The 23,003-nt window shown below is 34.7% G+C and overlaps 2 protein-coding genes across 4 annotated transcripts; one reads left to right on the top strand and one right to left on the bottom strand.

Annotated features, from left to right (window-relative positions):
• Positions 1-1,092: 1,092 nt before the first annotated feature.
• On the bottom strand, positions 1,093-6,142 carry LOC107644690 (uncharacterized). 3 transcript variants are annotated; one of them, XM_088486393.1, is made up of 4 exons: positions 5,992-6,142; positions 5,851-5,899; positions 5,612-5,768; positions 1,093-2,692 (listed from the first exon to the last, which is right to left on the bottom strand). In XM_088486393.1, the coding sequence occupies exon 4, from the start codon at positions 2,683-2,685 to the stop codon at positions 1,984-1,986; it is 702 nt and encodes a 233-aa protein (XP_088342519.1). In that variant the 5' UTR covers positions 2,686-2,692; positions 5,612-5,768; positions 5,851-5,899; positions 5,992-6,142; the 3' UTR covers positions 1,093-1,983. The 3 variants fall into 3 exon arrangements, 2 of the variants coding, with proteins under 2 accessions (XP_088342519.1, XP_088342520.1); XM_088486394.1 differs by having other exon boundaries at positions 5,612-5,762; XR_015883249.1 differs by lacking the exon at positions 1,093-2,692 and adding an exon at positions 3,277-3,471.
• An 8,483-nt stretch (positions 6,143-14,625) lies between these two features.
• LOC107642197 (uncharacterized) lies at positions 14,626-16,424 on the top strand. The gene is made up of 4 exons (XM_016345499.3): positions 14,626-14,992; positions 15,080-15,333; positions 15,616-15,943; positions 16,048-16,424. Exons 2-4 carry the CDS (start codon positions 15,260-15,262, stop codon positions 16,117-16,119), a joined length of 474 nt encoding a protein of 157 aa, XP_016200985.3. The 5' UTR covers positions 14,626-14,992; positions 15,080-15,259; the 3' UTR covers positions 16,120-16,424.
• The last annotated feature ends 6,579 nt before the right edge of the window (positions 16,425-23,003 follow it).

Raw genomic sequence — 23,003 nt, 5'->3', positions numbered from 1 at the left:
TAATGTAGAACCTTCGACGACTGTGGCATTTCGAATGGTTTCTGGTGGTCTCTCATTTCTTTCTCATACGTCAAACTTGTAATCACATAGATTTCCACCTCGTTCTTCATTTCTGTCTGCTCAAAATATCTTCTTTGATTCGTGGTAGGTTTTAGAAATCTCAAGGTAACTTCAAAAATTTCTCTTGTAAGCTTCTAACAACAGTTTCTTATTTCAACTTCCGACCTCAACACATAACCCTCTCTTGGTGTCTTCTGGATTCAACCGGCTTCGGTACTCTTAGTAGCCCCTTATCACCGTTATTGCACTCCTTAAGTCTTTGACTTTATAATCTCTATTTCGACATTAAACATATAAATCTTTCTTAGTTCCCTTTCGTTTGCCAGACTTCGACATCCTCGGTAGGTCTTTATCGTCCCCTCACGCTTCCTGCATTTCGTCTTTGCTATGTGTTAAAACTGCAATAGATTTAGTTTGACTCCTTTAGCTATTCCCTTAATATCCAATTTAAAGTTCCAACTTATCTAGCCTTCCTTTCTCCGAAATTTATATCCAAGCATTTCCCCAAAAACTTCTTACTCAGGGCGTCCGTTACCACTTCACGATGTTGTATTTACACGTATCCTAAACCCCTCTGGTAATGTATCGCACTAATTCTGAGTTGTTAAATAAGTTCGGGTATTCTAATTACTGGATTTGGGGTTAATCATTCTCTTGGAGTTTGAAAGCTCTCTTCATATTCGGGTATCTATGTAACCGGTGTATTTCTAGCGCATTAAACTAATCATAGGCTTTGTGTTCGACAAGAATTTAAAGCTCCAAAACTCTTTTTGACGGCGCATGCTTACCTGCTTTATCTTTTGTATCCAAAAGTCATGCTCTTAAGGAATCAACATTTCCACAGTCACAACTATATTCTATACGTGATACTAATATAGGCTCGAGTTAATTTTCAAAAGGACATTAAGCTCGAAAAATGAATGAGCAATACAAACGGTGTTCGTAATGAGTCAGAAAGGAAATCTTGTACACGGTTAATCAGGATTATACCGAAATGATGGAATACACAAGGAGAGGAACTTGGGTGCATCTCAAGAAAAGAGTTCAAATTAGAGACCTTTTGTAGGAAGAACAGAGCGTACAGAGTCAACAAAGTCTCAGCTGATTCTGAAGAACATGGTTTGCGAATAGGGGCAACTCTTGTCATAGCGAGCATACAAGATTCAAGGATTACGCGCTTATACCAAGACAAGCTCAGACTCATCCTGGAAGAAACAATATTCATGCGCATAAGGAGTAAAGTTAGAAAGGTAGTCAAGCTATTTAGGAAGAGCTCCGGATCGAATGTCAATGTAGGTTTCAAAAGAAGGATTAGATCAAATCGCGAAGATTCGTTAGCACACTCTCTCTGCATAAGGTTTCCTACCGTTCTCTTCCTTCTTCTCCGGCATAACCGACGCTTCCCACAAAGAAATAGTTGGTTAGGTGATTCCCTCTTCTAGTACTCCCTTCCACTCAATCCTAAATTCTACCGATTATAATGATGTCTTTGCTTGTGGTGCGATTGAAGTTAATCTGGCTTCCGGCACTAAGTCTATCACAAACTCGCTTTCTATCTGAAATGGAAGTTCTGACACACCTTCAAGAATTGTCTTAGAAACTCTCTCGTATAGAGGTTTGATTTCATCTCCACTTACCTCTTAACAATTAACATCTAAAGGCTGTGTTCGCTCTACTCCTCTTCCTCAAAGTTTCACCGTCACTAAATTCCAAACAATAACTCTGCGTAACCTTCAACACTCCTAATTTCTTAGATATGGTCCAACCTGCTTCCACTACGTTACTTAATCCTTAACCTTCAAAAGTCTAACCACCCCTCTAAGGTAGCTAAGTGTCACTCCGTCTCAATAACCAATAGTTTTTGACTAATTATCGACTTGGACCTCATGATTACTGAAACTTGTCATACATCACGAACGAGTATTACATATTAACCGTATGCAAGGAAATTAGAAATTTACCTGATGGTTTAAAATTACCTCGGCTATGAGAATTAAATTCAATTGCATCCCGATTTTCTTTGTATGGACAATTCCAAGACATATGCCCTGGTCTCCCGCACTTGTAACATACGCCTAATCCGGCCCTGCACGGTCTGTTTGGATGGTACTCCTTGCACCTTGGGCACCTTAAATTATCCAGTTGAGTACTAGTTTTCCCTTCAGCATTCGGATCCAGACGGTTATCGTTCCTTCGGTCATTGCTCCAGCGCTGAGAATGTGAAGCGACAAAGCGATTCTTTTTGAAAGTTTGGCTCCTCGGTGTAATCTTTCCCTTTTTCTTTGTGAAGGGTTCTCGGTGATCACTTCTTGCTACCTCAGCCCTCCTTGAGCTTTCTCCCGTTGCCTGACCCACGTTAACCTGCTCCAGATAACTCAGTGGTACCCTTGTATTCGGAGCATTATGTCCACCTTCATATTCATTATCATCATTGTTGCCAGTTCCAGCTTGTGGTTGCATCCCATCCATTACTCGGATGGTCACGGCAGCAACAGTACCAATGGCAGCAGCAACACTCGTCATTGCGGTCACAATATCGGTCAAACTATCTATTGGTATGGTTACCTCATTAGCCCTCCGTCTTTGACCTCGATTACGCTCACGACCGCGCCCACGAGATGCCATTTGGTTCCTGTTCACACCAAATAAGTGATATCAAGGTGATCAGTCTCAATATCTCTAGTTTAGTATTTCAAAGTCCCAAATGCATGCTCATGAGCATTCATGCCTCATATATCAGTTAGATACCCTAAATAGCATGTATAGACACCTAGAGTATGCCCAGAGGCATAATCAGTCCGTTCCTCAGGCTCTATAGGAACGAACTGCTCTGATACCATAATGTAACACCCTACCATACTTAATCTTATGCTTAAGTCATAAGACTGAGTTAGTAAGGTATTACGACCTCTAAGAATAGTAATATATATATAATAATAGAGAAAAGATACTTAACTAGGAGCCTTGAAAAACGGGTAAAACAAAATCGCAAAACAAAAAGCGCAACGCTCAGGAAAGGATTACTTGCGTGCTAAGAAACCTAATAGGAACATGATAAAGTTAAGCAAAAGAATAAAGGAAAGCCAAGGAAACAGCATAACTAGCCCCTGACTTAGCCTGCGAAGCTAAGGCTGGCCAGAGGATATATATATATATATATATATATATATATATATATATATATATATATATATACATATGAACATACATAGGTATCTCCAAAATATACCAAAATACCAAAATAAACTCCTATCTCTCCCTCAACCTCTAAGAGGAGCAGCATACATAAGTTTCTTGGAGAGTAAGCTAAATACATATATACATATATACAAATAGAAAACCAAAATACACCCAAGGACTACTTCGCTTTCCAGGATCCAGACGCCTAGCGAGGAGCCTCTCGACCTGCATCTGAAAAACAACAATACAATATGGAATGAGAACCGGAGGTTCTCAGCATGGTAAAAGTGCCACGCGCATAAGAAATACGGTCCTGAGAATGCCATAGGCAATCCTAGAACTCCGTTATACAATTATCCAACTTAATTACTAAACAGAAGCTATAACAGGGGTAGGTATTCTAAATCTACCTAACTTACTCAATTTCAATCCTAATCTAACACCAAACCATTTCTCCTTTTCCTCCATCCCTCCATCATTCACAATGCAACAGAAACAAGCAACCAAACAAGGTCACGCACAAGTAATGAGCAGATAGTACAAATAGCAAGTATAACAGATAGCAGGTGATATATATCAATTAGGCAAACCCAGGAAATGCATAGCAATCAAAACAAACAAATGCATATGATGCATGCCTGTCCTATGGCTGATGGGGCCCATATGTCGGTTATCCAGCCAACCCGACAAGTCCGAAAACCTTAGACTGTCCCCCGTCGCGCATCCCCAAGAGTCTATGCATAGAGTTTACATTCAATCATCATATAAATCACTCAATGGGGGTTATCCATACCCGGGAATTTATACGTGCCCGGTCACCCTTACGACGTAGGGTTAACAGAGTATCGAGAATCGACCTGGAACACGTGGTGGCGAGCCACGGTTTTTACCCAGGGAAAATCGTATCTCAGATATCATCATTCATAAGCCATTTCATAATCATAATCATTATTTAATCATTCATCAAGCCATGGCATGTTAACTCCTTTTATAAACAACCTCCCTTTCACATTTTTCATCATCATTCCCTTATAATTCATCTTAATTATCCTTTCTGCGTCCTGACCAAACTATTTATCAAACTCTTCTCAACCTTCTTATTATCGAATAATCTTAAAATCAACCCAACTCTAACATTAATTCAGTCACATCACACGAAGGTTAAACTTTAACTTCTCGAACCCATGACTATCACTAAGACATCCTCGACACTCTATTTCCTTTTCTGTTTTTAATATAACAAATGAACTCGGAATTGCGCAAACTTTATGTCCAGGCGTTCATCTTGAAATAAGATTTCTAACAAACCAAAGATCATAATTTTCTGATTTTTCTAGCCTTAGGAATAAAGGAAAAATAGTGACTGTTCTGCAGTGCATAAAACCAGAAAAACAGCAACAGCATGTGATATTCAAAATTCAATATAAAATTCAAGTTAAATCCAATGACTTTAAAAATTAATGTAGTTACACTTCACTCATCCAGGTTTCTTTCTCAATTGGTTCTGAGTTAATATCATTTTTAATAAAGAAGTTACATTACCTGGAAGTTAAGTAAAAATGAGTCAAAATCTGTTTTTGAAACCAACAAGCCTAGTACCTTTCAATTTGAATAACTTTTATTACAAAACTCCAATTAAGCTAAATTTTGATTTGGAAACTCCTAGCTCATCCAGAAACAACTGTGTCTTGGTTGCAACCCAATTTCTATTCAATTCTAAGAGTTACAAGTATTGGAAGTTGATGCATAGCTTGCTGAAATCTGTTTCTTTTCAGTTTTGACCACCAATATTAAAAAATTCACAACTCCCAATCCTCAACTCTTAAAATTCTGAAGTTTTAGAGAAATGAAGCAAGTTAATAAAATTTTATAACAAAATTAATTTTGCTCCAAAACTCAACTCGTAGAAGTCGCAGCAAGACAAACAAGTTGCTGTTCTGTTTAACCTTTTCTGCTACAGGACAGATTTAACAACCTAACTTTAAAAATTTGCCATAAATTGTATATTTAACAAAAAGGTCCCAAATTTTCCAGTTTAGTTCCTTATATTCCCAAGTTTATCCCAGACTTAGTCTCATGCAATTCTGATCATTACATAATTAGTTACAGCAAATGCAATACCACCACAACACAACTCTACACCCTTATTAACAAACACCAATCCTAATCCATCATAAATAAATATAAGAGCACACCATTAATAACTTCCACACCTCATAATTCCAATATATATAGCCACCAACAAATCTATTCCAACAACATTACAAGGCTAATCATTAAATAGAACAAACAATTCAACTTATCCTATGGTTCCTCTAACCTAAGTTTTCACAACACCGTAAATATTAAACGTGCGAAACTTGAACCATACCTTGGCCGATCACTTAGTTCACCCAAGGCAGTCTCACAACTCAAAATCACAGCCCCTCCAAGCTCAATAAAATAGCCCCAAAGTAAGCCTTGTCACCAACAAAGCTCCAAGTAATCCAAATTCAAGTCCAATGCATAAACACCCTCTTAAACTACACCTAATACACATATATATGTTCCAATTCAGTTTTCTATTACCAAAAACAAGATTGAGCTAGGGTTAGGGTGTTCTTATCATACCCATATGCTCAATAGCTTGAGCCCACAAGTTCCGGAAGCTAACTTGAACCTAGAACATAGAAATTGGACAAGATTCACCATAGGTTTCCAAGTTTACCAAAGAAAGAGGGATAGGGATTCTGAACTTAATAGGAGGCTTACCAGTGAAATTGTTCGGATAGAAAGGTAGAGCTCGACGCGCTGAGCGTGTGGCCGCGAACAGTGCGGCGATCGGAGCCCAGACGGAGGAGTTATGGTGGATCAAAGGGTTAGGGTTTGAAAGCTTCTCTCCCTTTCCTCCAATTCTGTTTTGGCGTTGCAGCAACTAATGAGGAAGAAGAAGGCTGCTGTTTCCTTTATATTATGGGTCCGGTTGGACCCACGGGCTCGGTTTGTGCCCCGGTTCAACCGATTCGGTCCTTCCGGTCCGATTTTGGGCCAAATTTTCGAAATTGGTATCAAAATTCTCGTTTTGACGAGCTCTATCCTATTTTGATACTAGTTTTGTATTTTTAATTTTCTTATTTAAAATTCGATTTATTGACTAATTATTTTCCGATTTTAGCGGGGTTTACATGATTTATCTCTGTTTTTTATCTTATAAAATTCTTTGTAATCAAACTTTATACCTCCTCTCAGACCATAGTTTAACATCGAATTTATCTATTTTCTTACTTGATTTTAGAATTAATGTATAATTTGTAAGTGTTGTTTGACTATTTTTTTTATTCTGCAATAAAAAAAAGGAACTTTGTAGAGATATTAATTGTAGTTGATTAGCAATGACTTAGTGACTTAGTGATTAAGAAAATCAACATATTTAAATCTATAAAATAGGCATCATGTGTAATAGTCCGTCATGGATCTGAACTCCATTTAAAGGTATGCCTGCTCGTTAATGGATTGGTGCATGTATAGGTAGAATTCAAATCCAAAACTTACTTAGGTAGACGAGTAAGTTGATAATTCGACCAACCCCAAGTTCTCTATTAAGAAAGTATAATTGAGAGTAGAGTTATATCTTATTGCTATCATGTTGCTCTTTTTCTCTAATATGTTGTTATATTATTATTGACAAAAACTTATATTAAAGCTATATTGTATTATTATTGAGATATTAATGTAAATGAGCCATCTAAACAAAATCAATTGTGAGTATTATACTATTATACTTTAAAATTCGAATAAATAGTTATTTTTTATCATAAAAGATTTGAATGCTGACAAAATTGACTATGAAACAATAAAATTAAAGTTTATACCCATAAAAGATCGACTTTATAGGACAAAATTATCTGAATCCTAAAAAATTACCAAAACCTCTAAATTATTCTTCTCTCAACCATCATCATCACATTACTTTTTCTCTCTCCTTCCTCTCCCAGCACAGGCTTGCTGCTCCAATCCCCCTTCATTCCCTTTCATTCACCACCACCACCACCACCACCAGTTGCACCTACTACTACAAGTACAACACCACCACCACACACACTCTTTCACTTCAGTTACATTCATCAATGGTGGAACCACAAGCAACAAACTACATTTCACAAGAAAAACTCAGCAAGTAGAACAAACCCCCAATATCTATGGATGTCCATTCACGGCAAAGTCTACAACGTCACCAACTGGATCCAACAACATCCAGGTGCGCCTCCCTATTGCTCGACCTCGCCGGTCAAGATGTAACATACTCATTTCTTGCTTCCACCCCAATCACGCCTTCAACCGCCTCGAACATCTCTTCACTGGCTCCTACCTCGCCAATCACAACGTCTCCGAAGCTTCCAAAGACTACCGAAACCTCCTCTCCACCTTCACAAGAATGGGCCTCTTCGACCATAACCACGGCATTCTCACTTTTCTCGTCTTCATTTTCTTTATGTTCTATTTATGCGTTTATGCGGTTTTCTTCGGTCAGACTGGCCTGGTTTGCGTTAGCTCGGGAGGTTTGATGGGATTTTTATGGATTCAGAGCGGTTGGAGGTTGTGGGAAGAGTTCTATTCGAAAAAAATGGAATCTATTGCTTATCGTCTCCGAAGACATGCGGAGAAAGACCCAAAAATAGCAGTGGTGAATAGAAGGGGATGAAAGAGGATTGGAGTGACAAGCCTGTGCTGAGAGAGGAGGGAGAGAGAGAGTAATGTGATGATGATGATGGGTGAGGAAAAGGTAATTTGGAGGTTTTGGGTAATTTTTTAAGGAAGTCAATCTTTTATATGTATAACTTTAATTTTGTTGTTTCATAATTAATTTTGTCAGCATTCGAATTTTTAGTTAAAAATGGTTATTTACTCTTTGTTGAGTTAAGAAAACAATTAACATATTGGTGATGACAAACATGAGTAAATTGGGTTGATAACCCAAGTGGGATTTAATAAAGTATTTTAGTGTGCAGGCCCAAAACTTGTTTTTGTTACAGCCCAAACAAATGAAACCAAAAGGCATTCAGAGTTGCTGAGAGAACATGGATCCACTAACCAAGTTCATCAGCGTTCAACCAAAAGAAATGCTTTTCCAAAGCTGAGTCTCAGCATTGTTCTCATCGGGTAAACACAAGAAAGATAGAGAGAGTTTCACTTTCGGACTTAAGCATTAGAGAAGGAAGAAAGAGAAAGCTAATTAAGAAAGCAATGTCTAATCAAGCTAATCAAAAAGCATGTTAAACTAGTTCAGAGATTAAAGGTAAATAATTTTTATTTGCATGTAAGTTGATTTCTTCACATCTTTTCCTGCTCTCTGCAATGGCATTTTAGGAAAGATGAAGAAAATGGTGGTTGATTATCTCTGCTGTAAATCAATGGCTCAAATTGTTACTTGGAGCGAAAGCATAATTTCAAGGGTTTGGATTTGGGATTGTCACTAAGCAAACAAATTTCTGCAGCTTTGCATTCCTCGGTCAAACAAGAACTAGATTTGAAATCCCTAATTTTGGGGGTTGATTGAAGAAAGAGAAGGGATTATCTCTGCTAGCCCAAGGTCCAAGAAGTTAACCTTGAGGAAACTCTAATTGAGGCTCTAATCAAGATACAAAAAGAAAAATGATTCTCATTAGAGCTCAAGGAAAGAGAGTAAAAAGTGAATCCTCACTACTGAGTTTGAAGTCTTGGAAGTATTGCACCTACACTAAAAGGAGCACTCCACTAAGATGAAGAACAAGGTTATGAGTTCAGATGCGGAGTTCAGTACATAGAGTCAAGGCTGTGAATTATCATCTCCTTCATGTTTTACTGTTTTCTATTTCAGTTTCAATGTATATCTTTCCTAGTTTTCTTTGAGAGGTAAAAGGCAAGAAAGAGAGGCATTGAAAAAAATCCATAGAGAGAAAAAGGCTGAGAAAAACACTTGAGAGAAAAGTCAATAGTGATTTCAGATTTTTTTGCTTGTATTTTTTGTTTTGTGTCATATGCCTAAGAGGTATCTCTCTTGTTAAGTTGGGTAAGCACTTAGTGTGATGAGTCTAGGTAATTGCATAGCCAAGTCAAGTTTATGTTGAAGATTGTGTGACCCGATAAGATTACGTTGAGTCCTAGAAAATTGGTGTGTGAAATATTTGGATTGATAGTGGAAATTTCACTAACGTTGTGGTGGAGACTGGATGTAGGTTGCATTGCACAAGGCAACTGAACCATGATATATGATTGTGTCATTCTCTTCTTCTCTGCTCAACTCTTTTTTCTGATTTTATGAGACAAAATAGAATTATCTCCTGCATAATCCGCTGTGCAGACTAAACAGAAGCAAAGTAATTATTTCAGGTTTTAAGTCTTACGTAATCAAAGTTAAAGAAGACCATAGATTCAACCCCCCTTTTCTAAGTCTTCTAGAACCTTCAATTGGTATCAAGAGCTAAGGTCTCAAGAATTAAGCTTAACAACTTGGAGCAAATGTCCAATGGCGAACAACTTGAGCACAACCATAGTGGCCTACACGCTAACAAAGGGTCAGTCAAATAACATGCCTCCCTTCTTCAATGGAAAGAATTACGCTTACTGGAAAGAAAGGATGCGGATCTTCATTCAATCACTTGATTACAACATATGGAGGATAGTTGTGAGTGGTCCCAAAATTCCAACAAAAACTAGTGTTGATGGAGTGATGACTTCAAAGGAGGAAGCCGAATGGAATGATGATGACAAAAGAAGGTAGAGATAAATTCAAAAGCTATCAACTTGTTACACTGTGCTATCAGCTTCGAGGAATACCGAAAGTTGTCTAGATGCAAGACGGCAAAAGAAATCTGGGAGAAACTCCAAGTCACACACAAAGACACCAAACAAGTCAAAGAAACAAAGATTAATATGCTGCGAAAAGAGTATGAGATGTTTACCATGAAGGACGGTGAAAGTATTGATGAGATGTTTGAGAGATTCTTAATCATCATCAACAGCATTAATGCTATGGGTTTAACACACACTGAATAAACTCTAGTGAGAAAAGTCCTTAGAAGACTGGAAAAAGAGTGGGAAACAAAAGTAACTGTCCTAGCCGAGAGTAACAATCTCAGTCCACTAACCTATGATGAGTTGAGAGGAAATTTCTAGCTTATGAAACCACACACACAAGCCAAGACACAAAGAAAAAAGGAATAGCCTTAAAATAAAAAATAGAACCTGAGGAAAGTGAGTCAAGTGACAGTTTTTCAGATGACAAATTTGTATTTTTTGCTAAGAGACTAAGGAGGCTAATGAGGAACAAGGGAAGGCACAAAGGATCAAGCTTAAAGGAGTATAAGAAGGATTTGAGCAAGGTAATATGTCGCAACTGCAAAAAAAGCTGGACATTTCAAGTTCAACTGCCCTAAGATAAAAAAAAAAAAAAAGGACAAGGCGAAGAAGGAAAAGAAAAAAGTGCTCATGGCTTCTTGAGAGGATTTAGAATATGATTCGGATGAGGAAGAAGACTTCGAATATGAAGCTTAAGTTTTTTTTATGGCTGGTGAAGATAAATTAGATGAAGTAAATTACTATGACTTGTCTATGTATGATTTACATGTTCTTATTGATTATCTCACCCACCATTCTGACAAATTGCTGAATAAATATAACAAATACAAATATGAAAATGATTTCTTGAAAGAAAAAGTGAAGGAGACCGAGTGTGCTATTGATCTTATCGAAGAAAATAGGTTTTGAAAATCTGAAATTGAAAAACTTAAAGGAAAGCACATCGTTGATTCTTCTTAAGAACTTGTTGCTGAAAATGATTAAAATGTTGAATAGTGATTTAGCAAAATTTGCTCATAGTTCGAGTAACTTGGACAAATTACTTGCAAATCAAAGACCATTGTTTGAAAAATCGGGTTTGGGATATGTGACAAAAGAGGATGCAATTTTTTAAAATCCAATTGCAAAAGTCATGGCTTCTTATTCAAAACCTAAACCCACTTTTAATAAATCTAGCCTTGGATGTGATTCCAACAATGAGGCTGCCTTTGAAAAGCCATTTTTTTGATGAAATTGCATCCTCCTCAAGAATCGAACCCATTTTAAACAATTCAAGTTTGAGCTACTTTTCCAAAAATGAGGTTGCTTTCAAAAAATTACATCTCTACAATAGGATTTGCCTAAGGTTACTTAAGAGTGTGTGTAGATTTGCCTAGCATCTAAGAAGAAAAAAGACATGTGGTACTTGGATAGCGGATGCTCCAAGTACATGACGGGAAGGTCAACCTTCTTTGTAACACCCTACCACACAGAGCTTTATGCTTAAGTCGTAAAATAGAGGTGGTATGGTATTACGACCTCTAAAATGAAATATATATACATATGATAATAAAAAGAATATAATATACGAAGAGTCTTGAAGAATAGGTAAAGCAAAATCGCAAAATTAAAAGCACAACGCTCATAAATAACGTAACTTGCAAACGAAAAAAACTAAGGTTTACTAACATATATATATATATATATATATATAACAAGAGTAGAGGGTCAAGAGTATAAAATAACAAGCTCCTAACTCAGCCTGCGAAGCTAAGGCTGGCCGAAGAATATTTACATATATATATATATACTTAACCCCAAAACCCGAAATACATATATAATAAATCATGGTTCTCCATAAACCTCTAAGAGGTGCAAAAAAATACAAGTTGTTAGGAGAGTTCTATACATATGATCATATATAAACTATACATCAAAATAAGGCCCCAAAATCTACTTCGCTGCAGAACTCCAGACGCCTAGCAAGGTACCTCTCGACCTACATCTGAAAAATAATAAAATAGTATAGGATGAGAACCGGAGGTTCTTAGCATGCTAAAGGTGCCACGTACACAAGACATAAGGCCCTGGAAATGCTAGAGACAATCTTAGAACACCGACACTCAAATTATAAAACTTAAAGAGCTAAAACAAAAACCATAAACAGGTGGTCCTCTAAGGTTCTAACTTAAACCAAATCCGAACTAAAACCCTCAATCTCTTCGCCTTTCCTCCATTCCTCCAACTCCGATGAAATTGCACAGACAGACAAGCAGACAATGGCAAACACAGGTAGAATACAAGTAATACAGATAACAAATATAACAAGTAGCATATTATAATCACTTAGGCAATCCCAAATAATGCACAAGCAAGCAATTCAAACAATATGCATATGATGCATGCATACCCTATGGCTAATGAGTCTCATCTGTCGGTTATCAAGCCAACCCAACAAGTCCGGCTGCTAAATCCTGGACTGTCCCCCGACGCGCATCCCCAAGAGTTTATGCATAGCTTTTTCTCATTTAATTATAATTGCTAAATGGGGGTTAACCTTCTCTAAAATTTATAAGTACGCGGTCACCTCTTATGTTGTAGGGTCAATAGAAATTAAATAGTTTTTGAACGAAGGGACTAAATTACACATTTTAATTCTCTTTAGGGATCAAATTACAAATTTTAAAAGTATAAGGACTAATTTACAATTTCATTGAAAGTGTAAAGATCAACTGTATAATTTAACAAAAAAAAAATGACCATGTTAATTAATTGACTTTTTAAAGTAATATAAAATAACAATTCAATTAAGATATTAAGTTTGATAAAATAAAATCAGTGCAACTAAATAATCCGTTAAAAATCATCCAAAATCAAATCCAAGCATGTTAACTGCACCTCTAGTTAAATTGAAACTAATAAGCTAAGGTATTCTAATATTATTCCTAAGTTCTACTTGTTTTTTACTTAGAGTTTTTGTGTGCATGGAAAGTTACGTAAAAAGTTTGTATTATTGGTCAATGAAGAGAAATGTATTATTATTATAAAAAAAAATATTCCCTGCCAAGTGGTCATCCACACATGCACTCAAACAAACATAATGCAGTGCTACAAATTAAACATCATAATTGTAAAATAGTATCCATTTCCTAATGCAATAAATTGATAAAGTAGGAGAGACACCAGCAGAATCTGCAATCTGATGTGCAAAAGAACAATTGATAACAAGTGGAAGAGGATGAAAGAGAACGAGAGTGAAAGAAAAGAACAGAAATAGAGAACTAATGATATATGAATTTTGAAATATTCATCATAAAAGAATCACTGACGTTATCAGTATTTTATGTACAATGATTAAATAGTTAGATAAAATAACAAACCAACTAGAAACTAGGTTAGCTCACTGTAAGAAAAAAAAGCCTACTGCTACAATTTTTTTATTATTGTGCTTTAAAAGTGTGGCCAAAAGAGGATCAACGGCCACGCTTTTATAAGAGTGAGATTGATTAGAGATTTGGTCATAGTTTTCCGTGCCATGCTTTAAAAGTGTGGCCGAAAGAGGTCAATCGTCACGCTTTTATGAGGAGGACGATTGATTAGTGATTTGATCACACTTTTTTTGCCACACTTAAATAACGTGACTATGAAGAAAAACAGGCACGCTTTTGAAGCGTGACTAAGGCCCAATTTGGATAAACAACTTAATTAAGTTACTTTTGAAGAAATAGCTTAAATAATAAATGCTTATATTAAAAGTAGCTTATGAATAAGTTATTTTGTGTTCGATTTTTTAGTTCTAAAAGTACTTATTTTAAGAGAAAAGTGATAAAAAAATTTTATTATGAGAGAAGTTATTTTTTTTAACTTCTCCTTAAGCACACAAATAACTTTTTAGAAAGTTGCATTTTTATTTTGAAAATTGTACTAGACATTAATACTACATCTTTTCATAAGTTAAAAAAAAATCACTTATAAACCTATCCAAACATGCCCTAATTTGTTTTCTTACTGTTACATTTTTAAAACGTGCACATATCCTTTAATTATTTGGCACACTAAAAAATAGCATAGCAATAGAGTTTCCTAACTCTAGGCATAACAAACTAAGCATAACAAATCATTAACAAACTGTACAGGAGCTGAATGAATTTGAATTTTATTCAGGTTCATGCTTATCATATTCTCTTACAATAATGAGCAACATTTTAAGTCAAAATTGTGTGTATTTATGAGAACTGAAAACAAGAAAGAAGAGGCAAATATTATACTAGATAATTTATGAAAGAGATTTTTTTTTGTGACTCAATCATAAAAGAGATGATCATCTTTTTCTTTACTATATATTAAATATTAACATGTTATTTTATTGTTAAAAATTTGACTAAAATCTGATGTATTTGAAATTCTATAAAAAGATAAAAAATAAGTTCCAAGGTGATGCTAACAAGACAAATTTAGATGGATTAAGACAAGGAAATAAAAAAAATTGGGATGCAGAAGTTAAGGAAACAGTGTGAGAGGTGTGAGAGTGGGGATGAAGATAAAAGCGGAAGCACGGACTAGTTGCGATCGAAGTACTTGCTAATGACACGTTAAAAGAAAAATAATGGCATCAAACATGCTTGGTTCCCTCGCCGACCCTATTCCACTCAAAGACCAAACGCCTAAATTGCCATACTAAATTGTTGTCACTCACCAACAAACAAAGAACAGAACAACATAACTCTCTCTAACACCAAACCCTTTTACTTTCACCTTAGAATCATGGTGGATAGGGATTCAAGTGAAGCACACATGTCAATAGCCGCTTCTTCCATGTTCCCTGGCTTCAAGTTTTGTCCCACTGACGGTGAATTAATCTCTTATTACCTCAGAAAAAAATTGGACGGTGACGAGGACAGTGTTCAGATCATTTCGGAGCTTGAGCTTTGCACCTTTGAGCCTTGGGATTTGCCTGGTCAGCCTTATTCTTTCTTTTTTGAATGATGTTGTTGTTTGTTTCTTGAGCCACATAAATATTTATTATAAGAATGTTTGAAAACAGAAAAATCTTTCATTAAATCAAACGATGAGTGGTTTTTTTTCTCGCGACGGGGGAGAAAGTATCCGAATAGTTCACAAAACAAAAGGGCAACTAAAAGTGGGTATTGGAAGGTCACAGGAAAGGAGCGACAGATAGAGTCCGGTCAGAATGTGATTGGTACCAGACGCACTTTGGTATTCCATGTCGGTCGAGTTCCTAAAGGCGAAAGAACTGAATGGATTATTCATGAGTACTGCATCAATGACAAATTTCAGGTTAATTGATTCACATTTTCTCCTTCCACTGATTGTGTAAGAGAGTACATGTATTATCAAGATTCTATTTAGGTAGCTTTGAATTAGTTCGTTAGAGTGAATCTTGGTTTAATTCTTGGGAGTACATAGCACTTTGCATGCGTCAATTCTCCTTGTAACTAGCTTTGTTCATTCTTGGGAGTACATAGCATTTAGCATATATTTTCATAAAAACAATACTTTTACATGCATAAATCTGATATTTATGTAAGTCCAGTAACCAGTAAGTGACACTTTATGTAGAATCAGGATTCTTTGGTGGTTTGTCGGCTCAAGAAGAACACAAAATTTCATACAAATGATGATTCTAACAAAGCTTCACGCGAGAGTGGTTGTGGAGTCTCAGAAGGGGGTTACAGTTCAAAGGAGCACTTGTGTGCCTATTCAAGATAAAGAGGTTGGGTGTAGTTCCAAGAGGAGTAACAATAGTAATAGTTCTCCTTCTATTACTGTCCAAATTGAATCCAGTAATAGAGTTGCTAATGAAGTCAATCCCAAAGCTTCTTCCAATGAATCCAGTGATAGAGTTGCCAATGAAGCCAATCCCAAAGCTTCTTCCAATCACTCTAAGGTAACTTGAACAATTGAATGAGAAAAACAGAGAAATTACTTTATATGTTGTGATGTGTGGTTAGAAAGTGTGATGGAATTGAATGAGATTGTGATAACATGTAGGTGGATGAAGTGGATTATTATGCAGAGATCAACTTAGATGATATCATCAACTTAGATGAACCAGCACTCTGACTGCCATAGCCCATAGCCACCACAAGGGACAGCAAATAGAGATCAACAATCATCAAACAAAATCAAAGGTTTCAACGGAACTTCTTGACCAATGCTCCAACCAATCATCAAACAAAATTAACACTTTCCTGCCATACCGTTTAATGCTCTTCACTTTCTTTGTTTTCACTTTACTAGCTCTTAAGCTTTATCCTTATCGGGAGGTCTCAAACTGCTGTATAATATTCTCCAGACCTCTCTCGAGTTTAATTATGATTATTAGTTAATTAGTGTTAGTTACATTGTATATAAAGTTACAAAGAGATATGCACTCTTCATAGCGAAATAGTAAGGACAAGGATTATATTATTCATTACCTTACCAATGTTGAATGTATGGACATCATCACTAATATTAACTAACTAAAAATATACGATTAAACAAGCTAAAGCAATTGACTAGCACCTTCCTGATCAAACATGAAGATGTAGGCAATGACATGTGGCTGATGCTGCTAGGAGGATATGGCCGTATGGTCTGGTCATGGGTATGTCGTTAAATGTAGATTTGGCTCTTAGTTATATATGGGAAATTGCACCATCTCCACTATTAAGCGTTTATTTTTGAAGGCTAGTACTTATCCACAACCACAGATAACCAGAAACTTTTCATGCTTATTCCCTAATTATAAGGTGTAACACCGCTTGCCGCTTATATTATACGTGACATTTATGCCCATACCATAAACGGTGCATTAATAATTAGTGATGCAACCATCAAAAAAATATAAAATAAATTAAATAATTAAAATTTATGTATAAATATATAATAATTAATTTATTAGTTGATCTTTTATTATATACACATCATGTTACATTTCTCGAGTTTAATTATGATTATTAATTAATTAGTGTTAGTTACGTTGTATACAAAGTTACAAAGAGATATGCACTCTTCGTAGCGAAATAGTAAGGACAAGGATTATATTATTCATTACCTTACTAATGTTGAATGTATGGACATCATCACTAATATTAACTAACTAAAAATATACGATTAAACAAGCTAAAGCAATTGACTAGCACCTTCTTGATCAAACATGAAGATGTAGGCAATGACATGTGGCTGATGCTGCGAGGAGGATATGGCCGTATGGTCATGGGTATGTCGTTAAATGTAGATTTGGCTCTTAGTTATATATGGGAAATTGCAGCATCTCCACTATTACGCGTTTATTTTTGAAGGCTAGTACTTGTCCACAACCACAGATAACCAGAAACTTTTCATGCTTATTCCCTAATTATAAGGTGTAACACCGCTTGCCGCTTATATTATACGTGACATTTATGCCCATACCATAAACGGTGCATTAATAATTAGTGATGCAACCATCAAAAAAATATAAAATAAATTAAATAATTAAAATTTATGTATAAATATATAATAATTAATTTATTAGTTGATCTTTTATTATATACACATCATGTTACATTTCTCGAGTTTAATTATGATTATTAGTTAATTAGTGTTAGTTACATTGTATACAAAGTTACAAAGAGATATGCACTCTTCGTAGCGAAATAGTAAGGACAAGGATTATATTATTCATTACCTTACCAATGTTGAATGTATGGACATCATCACTAATATTAACTAACTAAAAATATACGATTAAACAAGCTAAAGCAATTGACTAGCACCTTCCTGATCAAACATGAAGATGTAGGCAATGACATGTGGCTGATGCTGCGAGGAGGATATGGCCGTATGGTTATGGGTATGTCGTTAAATGTAGATTTGGCTCTTAGTTATATATGGGAAATTGCACCATCTCCACTATTACGCATTTATTTTTGAAGGCTAGTACTTGTCCACAACCACAGGTAACCAGAAACTTTTCATGCTTATTCCCTAATTATAAGGTGTAACACCGCTTGTCGCTTATATTATACGTGACATTTATGCCCATACCATAAACGGTGCATTAATAATTAGTGATGCAACCATCAAAAAAATATAAAATAAATTAAATAATTAAAATTTATGTATAAATATATAATAATTAATTTATTAGTTGATCTTTTATTATATACACATCATGTTACATTTCGTGTTTCGAAGAGGCAAAGCAACAAGCTTCGACCCTCATTATTCCCCATTGCGTTAAAAGCAATTTTAAAAAATCAAACAAAATTATTGAAAGAAAAATCCTAACTAAAAGTTCAAGTCAAAGTTTAGATAGAAAAGATGACTATTTTTTTATTTTAAAAGAGATATTTTATGAAAATACTTTTATATAAAATAATATTGTAAATCGTTAGATAATTTATTTAAATGTATTTAATTAAATATGTTAAATTATTTAATAATTTGTAATATTATTTTCATGTGAGATGTGACATGAAAATAACTATTGATTTTAAATGTACTAATCAATTATAAAGAAATGAATAACTTATGTTTTTTTTATTAAGAAGGAGGAATAGCTTAGTTAACAGCAACTTCTATTATTTAAACAAAAATAAACATGCTAAATTCTTCTAATGGTTTAGCTTGATTCAAAATCGTTGAAAATTAAACTAAATTTATCAATAATTTATAATCAAGTTGGAGAATTTAAATTGAATTAAAATTTTTAGAAATTGATAGAAGTTTCATAAATTAAAAGATTACTTATTTAAGATGGTAAATATTGGTAAAACATAGAAGTTTTAAGAAAGAAATCAGTGATGTTTATTAAATAAGTTGATAGTCAAAAAGAGTAAAAAATTACATGAAACTAGGAGTGTGCATGGGTCGGGTGAAACCGGATTTGATGTGATCCATACTCGACCCGAAATATATACCGGGCCTATTTATTAGACTCGAACCCAGCCCTAGTCCCGATGAAACCTATACACTTTTGGGCCACGATTATACCGGGTAAAAACTGGGTGAAAACCAGGCCGTTAACATTACATTACCTTGATACCTTCTTATAAGCTAGCATGTGAAAATATCCAAACTTTCAAGAATCCAACCATTATTTGACATGGTAAAATTCACTTAGAAAAATATAATAAAAACCAATTTTTCTCTGAAATTAAAGCATAACCATAATCAATACTAATATTATCTAATAACACTAAATATTTAATCAATACAAATAACACAATATTATGCATTAGTCTAAAATCTTATGCATTTTAAACATAAAACATTAACTTATAATCTTATTATAACTAATAACACAAAATATTAAGGTTTACAATACTTAAATTCCATATAAGAATAGTTATCATCCATCACTAATAACAAAAAATATTAATTGTGTATGATAACTGGGCTACCGGACCGAGTTCGGGTGACCCGAACTATGGCCCAGACCCGACCCGAAATAATGACCGGGTCTATTTTTGAGACACTTATCCGATCATAGACCCGGTAAAATCACACTAAATTAACCCTTAAAATGTTCGAAACCGAGCCGGATCTTCGGGTCGGGTCGGGCCCTACATGAAACTTATCAAGTATAACTCATTGTTTTAAGTTAAAGTTTGTGGCTAGAATTTATCACAATTATGTTATCACGTGGTGACATCCTTATCAAGTAGTAAAATTATAGGTTGCCAATGTGCTATACTAGAACTTTGCAGATATATATTGTTAACAAAAGCACTCTCTCTCCCCGGGAAGGAAAACAAAAACAAAACATCCTGAGAGCCGCCTCCGCCTCAGTTTTGGATTGCGGTGACCCTCCTCTGCTTCTCGGCTCTTCTCCTTCGCCCCCTCCCCCTTAAAACCTCCTTCTAGTTCTTCTATTTTTCTTTTCTTTCTCCTTCTTAACCATTTATCATTCTCTTATTTGTGTTTGCTTATTTTTATTTATTTTTATATTTGAGATCCAAATTTAAATCTAAAATAATTTTTTGTGGTGTATTGGTCCTTTTGGTAGATTTTGGATATAATTTTATAAATCTGAGATGAAGATTCAACAAGAAAATTGTTCGTCTATGAAAATATTTTCAAATTCGAAAAGCCTTTAGACTTATTTGGAGATTGTGATTTATCTCTGTTTTTTGTCTTATAAAATTCTTTGTAATCGAACTTTATGCCTTCTCTCAGATCATAGTCTAACATAGAGTTTATCTATTTTCTTACTTGATTTCAGAAGTAATGTGTAATTTGTAAGTGTTGTTTGACTATTTTTTTGATTCTCCATTAAAAAAAGAACTTTGTAGAGATATTAATTGTAGTTGATTAGCAATGACTTAGTGACTCTGATTAAGAAAATCAACATATTCAAGTCTATAAATAGGCATCATGTGTAATAATCCGTCATGAATCTGAACTCCATTTAAGGATATACAGCTCGTTAATGAGTTAGTGCATGCATAGGCGGAATTTGAACCCAAGACTTACTTAAGTAGACAAGTAAGTTGATAATTCGACCAACCCGAAGTTCTCTATTAAGAAAGTATAATTGAGAGTAGAGTTATATCTTATTGCTACCATGTTGCTCTTGTTATATTATTATTGACAAAAACTTATATTGAAGTTATATTGTATTATTATTGAGATATTTATGTAAATGAGCCATCTGAACAAAATCAATTGTGAGTATTATACTTTAAAATTAGAGTAAATAGTTATTTTTTGCCATAAAAGATTCAAACGCTGACAAAACCGACTATGAAACAATAAAATTAAAGTTTGTACCCATGAAAGATCGACTTTCTACGACAAAATTATCTGAATCCTAAAAAATTACTAAAACCTCTATTATCACCAACTCAATTCAATACTAACACTCTAAACATATAAACAGCACCACAACCTTTCAATTCAACATCATAACCCTACATTCTATCAAAACCAAGCATACCTCAACCTTATATACATTTTCTTCTAACATTTTCAATAATAGCATCAAAATCATAATCATTAACATATCCACAATTAACAATTACTTTTACCACCATCAAAGTTATCATTCATTAGCCTCCTTACCACATCAACTATATTCATACCATAAGACTAACAATTTATCATTTCTCAAAAAACCAAACATGCAATGCCAACTAAACCATCAAATAAATTCCAACACTTATAATTCAACTTATCCTAAGTCGTCTAGCCTAAGTTTTTACAAGATATTATATCATTCTAACACTTATAATTCCAAACTTTCAAAAGCTCTTTATGGATTAAGACAAGCTCCAAGAGCTTGATATAAAAGACTTAATTCTTTCCTTTTGAAAAATAATTTTCAAAGAGACACCACAGACACTACTTTATTCATTAAGAACTCTAATGATTCTTTCATTATAGTCTAAATTTATATTGATGATATAATATTTGGATCAGAAAATGAATCACTCTGTTCTGAATTTGGAAAACTCATGACAAGTGAGTTTGACATGAGTATGATGGGTGAACTTAATTTCTTTCTTGGACTTCAAATTAAACAAACTGAAAATGGAACATTTATTCACCAAGAGAAGTATACCAAGGAATTAGTTAAGAAGTTTGGTATGGAGAATGACAAACTCATGGGAACACCTATGCACCCTAACTATAAGTTAGACAAGGGTGAAACTGAGAAAGATGTTGATGAGACTAGGTATAGAGGAATGATTGGTTCTCTTATGTACTTAACATCCTCTAGACCTGATATTGTGCAAAGTGTTAAAATTTGTTCAAGATTCCAATCATAACCAAAAGAATCACATATGTCTACAGTTAAAAAGATCATTAAATATGTTCATGGCACATCCAACTTTGGTTTATGGTATCCTAGAACTGATAATTTTTCTGCAGTTGGTTACTGTGATGCAGATTTTGCTAGAGCCAGAGTTGATAGAAGAAGTACATCTGGCATATGCTATTTTTTGGAGAGATCTTTGAATGTATGGTCAAGCAAGAAGTAGTCCACAGTGGCTCTTTCCACTGCTGAAGCTAAATATACTGCTGCTTCTTCTTGTTGTTCTCAGTTGCTTTAGTTGAAAACTCAACTTGCTGATTATAAATTGAATGTCGATAATATTTCTTTGTTGTGTGACAACATGAGTGCCATTAATATTTCCAAAAATTCAGTTTTACACCCAAGAACTAAACATATTGAAGTGAGATTTCACTCAATAAGGGAACATGTTCAAAAGGACAATATTCGCATTCAATTTGTTAAATCAGAGGACCAATTAGCTGATATATTCACTAAACCTCTGGCTAAGGACAGATTCTGCAAATTGAGAACTTGCTTAGGCATTCTTAGTTATGATTTCTTGTTTTAACATTTCTAATTTTGTTATTTGAAGTTTTTGTCTCTCAAGTCAGGAGGAGACAATTTTGGACAAGTGAAAAGCCATCTTCCTAGAACATGAAATCTAGTACTGAGTTTCAAGTTCTGAATCATCTGGGCCATTCTTTCTGTTCAGATTTCTTGTGGTCTAATGTGTTTCCTTAAACACAACCTCCTTTTGGACTAGATGAGAGTTACATTTATTTTGTGGGCTTTTATAATTTATCCTTTGTTAAAATAATTTTTAATTGGTTATAATTTTTAAATTTCTTTTATTTTTAATAAAAACTCTTTTTTAACTTGATGACATGTATTTTCAAGAGGGTGTAATAGATTCTATACATATTTTTAAGAAACCTTTTACTTATAGCAGTTTTCAAACTTCTCTCCTTATAACTTCTTGCATAACCTCTTCGGTTTCTCTTACTACCATAACTGTTTTTGATAATTACAAAATGCTTGTATCACATTAAGATGAGAAAGAAAATTGCCACTTGAAGAGATTCTCTCACCCAACTTCCCAGAATCCCTGAAAAACCTATAGCCTCTTCACGTTCTAAGGACCCAACCTTCACTCCCTCTCCTACGCTGTCACATTCTCCTCTGTGCACTGAACCAATGGCAA

Source organism: Arachis ipaensis, chromosome B5 (assembly GCF_059453495.1).
Source record: "Arachis ipaensis isolate K30076 ecotype BB chromosome B5, ASM5945349v1, whole genome shotgun sequence".
NCBI classification, from domain to species: domain Eukaryota; kingdom Viridiplantae; phylum Streptophyta; class Magnoliopsida; order Fabales; family Fabaceae; genus Arachis; species Arachis ipaensis.
The sequence above is the reverse complement of the archived record's forward strand: the minus strand, read 5'-3'. Positions and strand labels throughout refer to the sequence as shown.